A 13928-nucleotide genomic window follows, 5' to 3' on the forward strand; every position below is an offset into this window, starting at 1 on the left:
ATTTCTTCGTGTAACCTCACAGTTAATGTTATTAATGGATACATTTCATTTCCACAAATGTCAACGACTAAACATGCTTTCTACAAATTCTCACACTCAGTTTTGTAACAAGTTAGTTTCACAGTATTTAATCTCATATATTTCCCCTGTTTGCAAGGGCTCCTAATGCAGCCCTCAACCTACACATTCAAACTTGTTCCTAAATAGAAACAGGCCAGAAACCAGAGAAATATTACAGTGGCCTCACGTGAAAGCCTTTGGGAACACATTAAATCATGCATGGAGAATGTCTTTAGTTGTGGGTTAACTTTTAAATGTGTTGTTTTGAGGAATTTTTACACGCAGTACAGTATTTCTGTGATGTCAACTGCTCACCTTATCAAAAACATCTCTGTTGTTTCTGTTATTTTTTCTTACAGTAATTGTCCCCGGTTCTACTCACACCCTTCATACTTATCAACACGTCTCGTTGTTTTCTGTGTCTAGCTCAGAGACGGAGCTGAGACCACAGCTGCACGTCTTATTACATTCCCCCTGAAGGCATGATCTCATCCAAGGTCGGTTGTGTTTTGCAGCATGGCCTCAGATTGTTCCTCCACATGCTGTATGTGGATCAGTTTAGGGCTCACCTCTGATGAAAAGCCCTGTGATAACAACACTGAGATCTGTATTCTATCACAGCCACAGGTGGTGTCAGTTTGATGCTTTTATACTTCGAGCTTAAGGTGGTTCAATGGTTAAAGTTTTGAGCTGTGGTTGGTCTTTTTGAGCCCACTGGACTGAGTAATGTTACACCATACCTTGGTGTGGCTTTCCCAGACAAGTAAGGGATAATGTGCAGCGAGGCGGTCATTATGGGGAAAAGAGCACCCGACAGGCTCATCAGGGATCCCAACGCGTAGCGGAGGGATCCCTGATGAAAGTGTTCTTTTTGAACTACGTAGCAACGGCAGGAACTGCTTCGATTGCGTTTTTGAGGAGCTTTTTGATTACAGATTTGAAAACATCATTGCTTGCTTTAAAAGTAGCACAATTCATGATGTCAAACCTTGGAAAGTATCTAGATATCCCTGCCCTAATGCCAAAGTAACTGCCATGCAATAAAGTGATTCCTTCCCTTACTATATTTAAGAGTAGTCGATGCATGTAGTTAGTTACTCTGTTGTTATGCAGATAATTTAGCCATTGCCAAAACCTTGCTACATTTAAGCCAGCCTTTCTCTTGACTCACATTATAACTTTCATGTTTAGTTCACCTCTATAGCCGCGTTCACACTGCGGTACTTTTCCCACAAAGGTTCATGCGAACTTAGTTCATGCGAACTCTTTAGTTCGCATGAACTAAGTACAGATCGCGTTCACACCAGAAAAAGTCCCTGGGGGTGGATTAGGCAAATGAAGCCGCTGACGTCACTTCTGCTTCTTCTGCTTTGGGTTTACTGGCAGGCCGCAAATCACTTCACGGCGTATACTGCCGCCCAAAGTCCCCGGCCGGAAGTCCCCGGAGTTGGGGAACTGGCTTCAGTAGAAGCTGCTGGGAGTCCCAGCAGCTTCTACTGAAGCCTTCCGAGTAAATCGCCAGAACGCTGACACCTCCTCATCCCCACCGCTCCCATGTTTTATTTTGTGTTGCCATAAGTTAGTCTATCTGCGTTTCTGCGCTGGGCTAATGCTAAGCTAGCAGGGACTTTCAAGGGGGTAAAAAGGTTCGCATGAACTACGTTTAGTACCGGCTCTTTTTGGTGTGAACGCGATCATGAACTAAGTTCGCATGAACCTTTGTGGGAAAAGTACCGCAGTGTGAACGCGGCTTATGAGGGTAGAAGATGAGGGGTAGTCTTGAAATAATGTTTTGTCATTGTGTAAAGTGTGGTAAGCTCTAAAACTGTTATAGGAAAAGGCGAATATCACTTTCTTATTCACTCACACTGTTGTGCCATGTTTCCTCCCTGCTCTTTAAATTTAGCACAACCAAAGCCTGTATTTAGACTTCTTTGCTCTTTTGCTCTTGTGGCTACATATTCTTGTACTCATTCAAAGAATGAGTGGGTGTATGCAGGACTTTTTACAAGTGCTATTTCATATTTATTCAAGGTCCACTCACTAGCTCTTTATTGTATTTAACTAGTTGAAGCTCATGTTCTAGAGCTGATATCAAGTTCTGGAAAAAGCTGAACTGGTTTCAGTATAGCTTGTATTTTATGTGTTTGTAAAAGAAATGCTAATGCTGGCGGTGAATATAAAGCTGCAAGTTAATCAGTCTGTTATTGCAACCCAGTCTCACAAAAAAACATGTAATAACTATGTTGGTCCACAACTTGGGACGTAGTATTTCTACAAAAACGCCTCTGAAATTGTAAGATCCCTACGTTTTTTTTTCACCATTCATTCCAATGACTGGCGTCTATGTCACGTGATCTTCAAATTTCTCCCTGCAGAAAAAATAAACATGGCCGATCTTCGTTTTATTCTCGGTGGAAAATGCCTATTTTAAGGTTAGTTTGGCCATTAAAATGCGTTTTGATGTCATTTGATGCGAGAAATATGAGTTGTTATTTCAGATTATGTGTGCAGTGGATGTACATGATCTTTAGTTTGCTAGTTATTACGAAGATTACTTCAGGAAATTGTGTCCATACAACGTTTTCATTGTTACCAAGGTGGTTGCTAGGGACGCTGCTATCGATATTATTTCTGTTATGTTGTGTAACTGTTTAATGGTGTTATCTTCCCCGTCAATGTATAGTGTTGGTCCACAGCGCAAACGTATTAGTTTAACAAAATCTGCATCTAAAATTGTGGCATAGATACGTTATTTTCCCCTGTTCAATTCTCCAACCCAGTCTCGACTCTCACATCTCACATCACATCATCATAAACACCGGAAACAGACCGAAAACATTTAAAAAATAAATAAATACTTTATTCCGAGTGTGCTTGCTTTTCTCTTTGAAAGTCATCACATAACGACATTGTAATACACGGTTCGGCTGCATTAAATATTACATATCTGCTGTAGTTCTCTATTTATAGAGCCCTGATGAGAAGACTTCTAGACAAACATGAGGAACTGCCGCCAAAACTGAAAATGTGACGTGGATCATAAATATATCAGCAATTAAACAACATCTTACATTTCTTTTCAAACAATACGTCTCCTTGTAGTATCAACACTAATTCGACTGACTTTTATATTTGATCAAATTGGTAGATAGGCTGTATTTACACCATAAAGGTGCACAGCTGATATAAAGGGACACCTAGTGGTTAAAGCATGTTATTGAATTTCATTATTTTTATTATTAGATATTAATAGAATCCCTATAAAGTATGTTCATTACTCGTTATTCTCTACTAATAGTTAATTAAAAACTGTATATAATGACTATTTTGCACATCCCTTTCAAGATTTTCTAAGTTTTATTGACATATATACACAAACGGTGTAGTTATGCAATGAATGAACAACTTGGGTCGCAGGTTCCTCAACAGTGCATTACAAGACATCTATCAATATTTGTGCATACCTCCAGCAATGTTAACTATGTTGAAGCACTTATTTTAACTGATATTATACATAATGTATTATACTCTTATAAGATGTATATAGATATTTCATCTCCGGCCTTGTCAGGTATTGAACATTCAATAAATAAAGAACACAGAATTATTAAATATAAAACACAGAATTTGTGTGATTATACTAAATGATTTACAAATAAACACCACTGCATATTTACAACTGTTACACATGCTGATGTAACGCAAATGTTTCCAACTTGGGATCAATAAAGTATATCTTATCTTAAGATGATCGATGGCTACTGCCATATTTGCAAAATGTGCCTCTGAACCTTGACAAGTGCATGTTTCAGGCTTATCAATGAACAACAGGAGGGGTCACAGACATAAGACCAGCTGTTAAATAAAGCTCTTCTGACCGTAGCTGTCATGTGGCGGGTATATATTAATGATGCCCATTATGAGCACAAGCAATTTTCACCCATTTATTAACTATATGTTTTAAATTTGAGTGTTTCCTATCCCCTAAACCTCCAGGGATGTACACAGTTTAATACTGGCAACTTCTTATTATGGGAAATACGAAAAACGTCTTTTAAAACTACAATTCCCAGTAGAGACGTGCCATAGAGAACATGTTGCGAAACACAATAGCCAGCATGTGTAGTTCTGGGGCAGCCTGTCCTCCTACAAAAAACGACCATATAGGTCGATTGTTCAGCAGCTAAATACGACCCACAGTCACGTTTTAAAGTGTAGCACCTCTAGTGGTCGTGTAAGAAACAACATGCTCCTGTCGATTGCAAACGCTCCGGAGGGTCGTTTATTCACAAATAACCCTCTCTGGAAAATCCTAAATTGTGGAATAGTTTGGCCATTAAAATGCTTTTTTATTAGATTTCTAGCGAGAAGTGTATATTGTACTTTTATAATCTACGTCCAGTGGATGTGTAGGATCTACAGTTTGATAGATATACGAAGACGATTTGAGGTCTCGCCAGGAGAACGTGTACTGTATATGGGGCAACTTCCATGTAAAGTTAGCGTGGGTGAAAACAGTATTTCCGGTCTCGAAGTTTTCATAATAAAACCGGAAGTATTCCCCACACTGTCAAATGATTACACAGTGATATCTCCATTACTCATCCACTAAAAAACATCAGTTTATCCTTGTTAATTACACAATATTGATTGGTTTAAATTGTGTACAATGCTTTTGTGTTTTTAACCTTCGATTCGGAGAAACAAATTGTTTTTTCGGAGTTTAGACAATACAGAGTTTCCGAAGACACTACACTACCCAGAATCCCCAGCTATCGGTTGGGACTACAACATCCGCCTTGCTTTACAAACCCCGTGATTAGCCCTCAAGCTCTGTGATTGGATATTGGAGTGGCAGTGCGACAAGGTTACGCTGTCAAACAGCTCTTTGAAATGGAATGGAACCACGCCAGACTATCCAAAACTGGACTTGGACGGGTCCAGCCCGGCCCTCCCCCCCAGAATTACACTTGCTGGCTATTGTGTGTTTCGCAACATGTTCTATGGCACGTCTCTACTGGGAAATGTAGTTTTAAAAGACGTTTTCGTATTTCCCACAATTAGAAGTTGCCAGTATTAAACTGTACATCCCTGGAGGTTTAGGGGATACGAAACACATTGGTGTTATCAAATTTAAAACATATAATTAATACATGGGTGAAAATTGCTTGTGTCCATAATGGGCAGCATTAATACCACATGACAGCTAAGGTCAGAAGAGCTTTATTTAACAGCTGGTCTTATGTCTGTGACCCCTCCTGTTGTTAATTGATAAGCCTGAAACATGCACTTGTCAAGGTTCAGATGCACATTTAGCAAATATGGCAGTAGCCATCGATCATCTTAAGTTAAGATACTTTATTGATCCCAAGTTGGGAAATGTTTTTGTTACAGCAGCATGTACTACTTTGTTCTACTCCACTACAATTCAGAGGTTAACCTGGTATTTGTACTCTACTACATTTATTTTTGTTACTTTGCAGATTCTGATTAATGATGTGAAATATAAACAACCCTTAAATCAGACTTTAGTTACACCTGAGTAAAATTCAGCCTTATCAGTTTGTCTGTTTTGCACATCCTCCTGTTAATATCTTTGGACGTCCTGCACTAAACTGTTTTATTGTAGAGATCACTACAGTATCTTCTTGATATTTTCCATTCTATATTTCTATCATTGACCCCTATTTTGTATGTAGGCTACTCTTAATATTTAAATGTTTTCATCAAATATAACTTATTCTACAACTAAATTCAATAACGTGCTTTAACCACTAGGAGGTGCGGTTCAGACCAGTGGTCTAGTTAATAAAACATAATAATATCGTACATAATATGACTATAAACTTTATTGTGAAATTAAAACAGAACGTTAAAGGAAAATACAGTTTCAGTCTCTCGATGTGAAGTTTATGCATTGTACCATGAACTTGTATAGACCTGTAACAGTCAACTGCATGAGGAGTTGGAAAGGTAGTTCAGAAAATCAGTAATATCTTTAAAAACTACAAAAAAGTCCCTTTCTATCAGCTGTGCACCGTTATGGTGTAAATACAGACTATCTACTAATTGGATCAAATATAAAAGTCAGCCGAATTAGTGTTGATACTGCAAGGAGACGTATTGTGTGAAAAGAAATGGAAGATGTTGTTTAATTGTTGATATATTTATGGTCCACGTCACGTATTCAGCTTTGGCGGCATCTCTTCCAGTTTGTCAAAAGGTCTTCTGATCAGGGCTCTATAAATACATATCTAGGGCAGATATGTAATATTTAATGCAGCCGAACCGTGTATTGCAATGCCGTTATGTGACGACTTTCAAAGAGAAAAGCAAGAACACTCGGAATAAAGTATTATTATTATTTTTTTAATGTTTTCCGATTTCATATCACATAAACACCATATCCCGACGTGCATTGCGACGTGATTTTAGCCTATCAAAACCTCTGAAAACAGAAATGTGTCTCTCAGAATCGAAAGAGAAAAACCTATGGGAAAAACACAAAAGCATTGTACAGAATTTAAACCAATTAATGTCGTATAATTAACTAGGATAAACTGATGTTTTTTAGTGGATGAGTAGTGCAGATATCAAATGTTAAATCATTTGATAATTGGTTTTATTATGAAAACGGCGAGACCGGAAATACTGTTTTCAACCCGTAACTTTACATGGAAGCTTGCCGCATATACACGTTGTCCTGATGAAACCTCAAATCATCTTCGTAATATCTATCAAACTATAGATCCTACATATCGACTGGGCGTGGATTCTAAAAGTACAATATATACTTCTCGCTAGAAATCTAATCATAAAGCGTTTTAATGGCCAAACTATCCTACAATTTAGGATTTTACAGAGAGGGTTATTTGTGAATAAACAACCCTCTGTAACGTTTGCATTGAACGGGAGCACTAGAGGCCGACAATTTTAAAACGTAATTATAGGTCGTATTAAGCGCTTGAACAAACGACATATCTGGTCGTAATAAGGGCTTAAACAATCGACCCATTTGGTCGTATGAGTTGGAGGACTTGTTGTTCTGGGGACAGGGTGGGGGAGGGGGGGACGGGGTGGACCCGTTCAAATCCAGTTTTGGACAGTCTGTCGTGGTTCCATCCCATTTCAAAGTGCTGTTCGACGCTCGGCGTAACCCTCGGCGTACACTCAAACATCCAATCACAGAGCTTGAGGACTATCACGGGGTTTGTCAAGCGAAGCGGAGAGAATACTTACTTCCGGGTGTAATATTCTCTAAAGCAAATGAGCTGCTCCGACCCTTGGTCCTGAGTCCTGACTCCAACTTGTGTTTATTAATCAAACAAATAAATAAACACAAGGATAATTATGTGTTATTGTTGAGTAAATGGAGAATTGCACAGGGGAAAATAACGTATCTATGCCACAATTTTAGATGCGGATTTTGTTAAACTAATATGTTTGCGCTGTGGACCAACACTATAAATTTACGGGGAAGGGAGTAGCAATACAGATAACACCATTAAACAGTTACACAACACAACAGAAATAATATCGATAGCAGCGTCCCTAGCAACCACCTTAAAAATGAAAACGTTGTATAGACACAATTTCCTGAAGTAATCTTCGTAATAACTAGCAAACTAAAGATTATGTACATCCACTGCACACATAATCTGAAATAACAACTCATATTTCTCGCATCAAATGACATCAAAACGCATTTTAATGGCCAAACTAACCTTAAAATAGGCATTTTCTACCGAGAATAAAACAAAGTTCGGCCATGTTTTTTTTTTCTGCAGGGAGAAATTTGAAGATCACGTGACATAGACGACAGCCATTGGAATGAATGGTGAGATCTTACAATTTCAGAGGCGTTTTTGTAGAAATACTACGTCCCAAGTTGTGGACAAACGTAGTTATTATTACACGTTTTTTTGTGAGACTGGGTTGGTTATTGTATGTGTGTTTGTGTGTGTGTTCATATGTGCACTTGTTTGGTATAACCAGCTCTAGCCCATCTGTGTTGAATTGACTGCTGAAACAACATGATGAGGTGTGTTTAGCTTTCTCCATCTTCTCTTTATTTGCGCCTTACTTGAGAACCAGCTGTCAAAAGGCTAAGATTTAAATTAGACCGGAGTTGCCCGACGTCTTGGGATTTGCAGGGACTTAAGCTGTCGCTCTCTGCTGAAGTTGGCCCAACCACATGAGGCAGCGGCTTCCAGCTCTGCCAGTCATGGGAGGCTTGAAAGACACCACAGAGGACGGAGAATCTCGCATTTATACAAATTACTGGTTTCTGCGTGTCGTCTGCGATTGAAATGCTTTTGTGATGCTTAAGAGTGTTTATTTGTATCCCTCATCATTCAACCAACTCAGTCATAAAACGGAATGGGTTAGAGGGGATATAAACGTCAGCCAGTAGCTCTTGTTTCATTTCATTTCAAACCTTTATTTAACCAGATTGGTCCCATTGAGATCATAGATCTCTTTTTCAAGGGAGACCTGCAGCATATAGGTTCCACATGAAACATAAAACAATAAAGGACATTATACATTATATTTACAGGATACATAGTTATATGTGCTTATGCTTAGTGGTGTAAAGTTACTAAGTATATTTACTTTAAGTGTTTTTCTTTTATTTGAGTATTTCCATGTTCTGCTACTCCTCTAGAGTTCATAAACAAAAATTGTTAATGGTAATTCTATAGATTAAAGGTATTATATATGTATATGTGATGTCCCGCCCCTTAGTCTATCACTTTTGTGTTGGAGTGCGAGCCAATAGCAGTGCAAATGTATAGTGTGATGTCACTATGTTACATAAGTAAACAAAGGAGTCCAATGGGTTTCAGGTAGGGGGGAGTGTGTGGGAGAGAAACTCTGAGATCTTAGCCTCTGCAGACCATTTACATGCACACAAATATATATATAAATACCTGTATATATAACACCATAGGAAAAGGAAAACCCCAAAAGGCATAGGGCCCCTTTTAAATCACCACTGTAGATGAAGCTGTGGTTGACAGCTGCACTGAATGGGCCATAGTGACGTTGAAGCACAAGAAACACCTTGACTATCTCTGATTTATCAGCCCTTTTATCTCTGAGCCTCTCCTCTGTCAGCCTGTCACTCTGTATCACTCTGCTGTCTCTAGGTTTCACCCTCGTCTTTCCTTCTTTTTCCTTACGAGGCTCAAAGTGATTTCCAAGGCAGTGTTTGGCGGCTTCTGTGGTTAATAAAGAGCTGAAGCGCCAGCTTGAGTCTTGGCTGGTGGATGAGGTCTCAGGGCACCGAGGGAACAGCAGCGTGCGCACACAGAGCTCGGGCAGATCTCCGAGTGCATTTAAACACTCACCAGTGACTCTCAGGTCCTGCACCTCTCCTCAGATATCAGCTGGAAAACACGCTGGATCCACCACAAACAGACAGTTGCTATAGAGCAGGGGTGCCCACACTTTTTTGGCTGGTGAGCTACTTTTGAAATGACCAGCTCACCGAGGTCTACCAACCAAAAATAAAATCCCAAATTGCAAGGGTTGCTGAATAACACGTTTTATTTATACATGGGATAACTACAATAGGGCTGCGCCTGCGACAAACGACTCATTTGATAATCGATTAATCTATCGATTAATGAAATGATTAATCGACTATTCGGACTATTATATGCCTTGCACAATTTCTCAAACGCTCTTATTTGGCCATCAACTTTTAGATTTAGCTTGAGGTTGTTTTAGGCATGTGGAAACTAACAATGAAGACAATAAAGATGAATACTTGATTCAAAAATACATATATTATTAAATTAACGAATTGTGAACAAAATTAACATTGCTTTTTATTTAAATTAAATACATAATATTTCACATCAAAACGAACAACAATGTTTTAACAAATTGTATTAAATAATGTGATGACAGAACTGTAAACAGAATAGCTGAAACTTTAACAAAATAAATAACTCAGTTACCTCTAATCATTAACCCATGTTTGTAAAATTGAGTTAACTCCGTGTGTTGCTGCTAGCATACATAACACCTGACGTGGAAACGTTACTCGTGGATGGGGCTGCAGAGCTACTAGAAAGACAGCCGGTGTCCATATGATTCCTCCGTCTGAATGTGGGTGCACTTTTGCTAAATGTTTAGACAAATTGCTCGTGTTACCACCCTTACATGCTAAACACTCTTGGCAATGAGCATTGTCCACCTCAAGACGGGTAACATTTAACCACACTTTGGAGCGCTTCTCTCCGCCATCTCCTCCGTGTGTTGCTGCATGTAGCAGCTGCGTGTGTGTAAACTGCCCCGCCCCCTCGCACACAGACGGGGGAGAGAGAGATCTCGTCTAGATTGGAAAGGTCGAAAATACACCGACCATAGACGCATTTGTTTGTCTTTTTGCAAACGAGTTGGCGACACTAAGACTGTGAGATAATGTTTTTGTAGCAATAATACATGACCTTTCTCTTTCTCAACTCGCTACTCGGAGGGAAGTCGCTGTTATATGCCTTGTGAACACTCCGATAATGCCTCTCCACGTTACCTTTCTTTGGCAGAGCGACGCTTGCTTTACACATAAGGCAAATAACCTTTGAATGTGACATCACAACAACATATTCTTCCTCCCATTCTGGGTGGAAGTGGTATGTCTTTAGCTTCTTGCTCGGTCCCGCACTCATTTTGTTGTTTGTCTCTTTAACTTAATTTGAGTTTTCCCGGCACCTGACTGATTTTGTATCGCTTTGCATTCTGGGTTAACAGACTGGAAAGCGATAGGTCGCTTTTTCTGTCAATCAAGTAAACTCCTGAATTAAGTGGCAGGGAGGCCAAGGGAGGAGGGATCAAAACCTGTTTTGTCTATTTTAACGGAGCTGGATTTTTTTTTGTATGAATGACTCACGATCTACCAGCATTGCGACCGCGGTCGACGTACTGGGCACCTCTGCTATAGAGGAAGCATGGCCAAACAGCTCTCCTTATGTGTGTGATGGTCTACTAGTTGATGTATATTTTAGCTTGTGAATGATTAATTGTTTCCATGAACCAGGGTTTGCACTTCGAGTTTAATTTGGATAATTAGTCTTTTCTAATTGCACAGGAACTTTAAAGGTTCAGCGAGTGTAGAGAGCATGTAAAGCTTGTCTTACAGTGTGCCAACTACATCTTTTCTCTCTACCATCTGCTTTTTTTTACATCCAACAAGCAATGTGTCTTATTAAAGCTCACAGGGGAGCAGTCAATTCAGCCAAAGGGTTGCTTGCAGCTTCTCAAAGCTGGTCGCCAGCTTGTGATGACGGGGTGCATTTACGGCGCTATCATGGTTCTTGGAGCCACGAGTTGCCTGCTGGGCCCACACATGAATACGTATCCATCCATTACAATGGCTGAATCTCGAAGGTCACAATACATGATGACAAAAGAGCTGCATGTGCAAAACAGACAGAATGAGTGCAAAGATTTGGTTACACAATGAAGTCAACGTATTTCTGCTATGCTTTGTAATATGAATCACGGAGCCTATTGGCATGGAAACAGACAGCCTGAGTGTCAGTTTCACTCCTTCGCTCACTTTTTCCAGAAGGAAATAGTGCAGACACAGTCCATCTAATCACACACTCATTCAGTCTGAGAGTCAAGGCTTGGGGAATGAGAAGAGGTGTGCAGTCTCTCACCCAACCAGCCAAATGAGTGTTGTTTTCTTCAGAGGACAGATTGAGGAGGGTAGTGGTTTGACCTGAAATCAGGGCCAAGCCCCAATTACTGCATACTTGCACTGTAACCATTAGCTCACTGTCTCTGGGGACTCCAAATCTCCTATTAGGGAACGACATGGAAGAAGTGAGTTATAATCAAATAAGATTCTTGAAGACAGAAAGGATTTTCGCTATGAGTAATTTCCTTTGCTGATCTGTGTCTTTAATTTTTATTTTTGCATGATCTCAGACCACTTTAGTTAAAGCTTTCTTTAATTGGCCTTAAAACCCTAACAATTTTTTTGAATTTTGTATCAGAAGCTTAATTTACTAAGTGTTTTACAACTCTTTAGATACAAAGGCAAATAACACAGTATTTTTTAGCCTCGATGTATAGATCTGATGCTTCTTGAGTTAAGCATTTGGATGGAAAAAAAGCCAAGAGTAGGATGGAAAGAACGCTGCTAATTTCTGTCAACATTTTCCACGTCATCTTTTTGATCAAAGCACATTTTCCAAAGAGGTTGCTTTGAGCTTTGTGTGTAATTTCATGAGCCAGTACAATCCAAAAGCAAATGTTTTTCTGTCTCAAATACTTTTATCTTGCAATTAACAATCTCCATTTGATTCAACTTTTTTTTTTTTCAGAGCAAGGAACAGCAAGAGCAAGTCCTAAATCAGAGCAATAAAGTGTTCCTGTACTGTGCCTTTTTGGACTACAGGTGGGTCTGTGTTTGTGATTAGCAGTATGTCTCAATTATTCAGTCGGATAGCCAGATATATTTTTATCTCGATTGTCAACTCCTTGCATATTCTTTACGCAAGTCTAAAAGGCTTTAAATCATAAGAAATGACCAATGATTTGGAAAAGGTGTATTTCCCTTTACTCCAATCAAAAACAGCCAGAGTAATATGTGTTCAAGTTTGGTAAAAAAATAAATATATATAGCAGTCTAATAAATGGAGCCAAAACACCATTTTGAAAGCATAAATCATTTTAAAAGGGAGTGTGTTTTAGTTGGACTCAAAAGCTTCCTCACCTTACTCCCCTTTGCTCTGAAGCCCAAGAGAAATGTGAATTATTGTCTTTCCCTGTCAGATTGCCCTGCTTAATACAGCAAAAAAGAAATCCCTGAGTGCCTCCCACACAGAGGTTGCGCTAGACTTTTTCGCTGCCCGTCATTTTGACGAACAGGATCGTAAAACTTCCGTCAAAATCCAGAATTACCCGTCGGCCTTTACACAAATCTGACGAGGGGGGGGGGGGGGGGTAGCATGCTCGTGAACTGTCAACGGAGGGGGGAAGAGAGACAGTTCACATGCGCCGTGTTATGCGTGGCTGCTGCACCTCGCGGGAGCGTGCACAGCGTAAAGCCAAAACTCACAGACACTTCAATGATTTGTACGGCACAGTTAGGTTTGGAAACAGTATAATTTCCTTTTTGGAGGGCATGCATAACACGGCATAACACCGGAGCCTCGCTGCGGGGAAATGTTGGCGCTGTTCCGAGTTTGTTTTAATCTGTCAAAATGACGGACTGCTTTCAGATTTGTCCATCATTGTTAAAAAAAATCCGTCATAGACGAAAATATTCGGTTAACGCGACCTCTGCTCCCACAATACATCATATTGAGTGATCTTTGCCAGCATTGTTCCGATAAAAACGTTCTCTGTTTTTTCTGTATATATATATATATATACAGAAAAAACAGAGAACGTCAGATGTTTATATATCTGAGTGTATAGTCTCTATAAATAATTCCTTCTGTCGTCTTTTTCAGTTCAAATGAGGGCGTATGGTCCAACGAGGGTTGTGTACGCTCAGATGGAAACTTGACGTATTCTGTGTGTTTGTGCAACCACCTTACCAATTTTGCTATACTGATGCAAGTGGTGCCCTTAAAGGTATGACGTGTTATCTTCTATTTAAATCTGCCTCTGTATTTTTTTCATCAGGCAGCTGCTCTCAGTAAAAATGCTCTGATAAACACTGACTGTAGTTGGTGGAGACTAAATCAGAGCTAAAAGGAGAGTAAACAACCCAGAAACGCTGCATATAAATGCCTGTTTAACTCCATTTATGTTGGATGTGTAACGGGTAACAGTTCTCTGATATGATCAAATGTAGAATGGAGTAATTGATATGTTTTGTAGTTATAACTGGTCAAAAATGT

The 13928-nt window shown here is 39.5% G+C and overlaps 1 protein-coding gene across 5 annotated transcripts in view; it reads left to right on the forward strand.

The window, feature by feature from the left end:
• The window catches only part of adgrd1 (adhesion G protein-coupled receptor D1), a 47480-nt gene that overhangs the window by 26870 nt on the left and 6682 nt on the right, over positions 1-13928 (forward strand). For 4 of the 5 annotated variants that reach the window (XM_034091758.1, XM_034091759.2, XM_034091760.2 and 1 more), the window contains 2 exons: positions 12402-12475; positions 13536-13659. The exons of the other annotated variant lie outside the window; for it this stretch is intronic. In XM_034091758.1, coding sequence (XP_033947649.1) covers positions 12402-12475; positions 13536-13659 — 198 coding nt within the window. The remainder of the gene's footprint in view (positions 1-12401; positions 12476-13535; positions 13660-13928) is intronic. 5 annotated transcript variants of the gene reach the window in all.

This window comes from Pseudochaenichthys georgianus, chromosome 9, assembly GCF_902827115.2.
Source record: "Pseudochaenichthys georgianus chromosome 9, fPseGeo1.2, whole genome shotgun sequence".
Lineage (NCBI taxonomy): Eukaryota > Metazoa > Chordata > Actinopteri > Perciformes > Channichthyidae > Pseudochaenichthys > Pseudochaenichthys georgianus.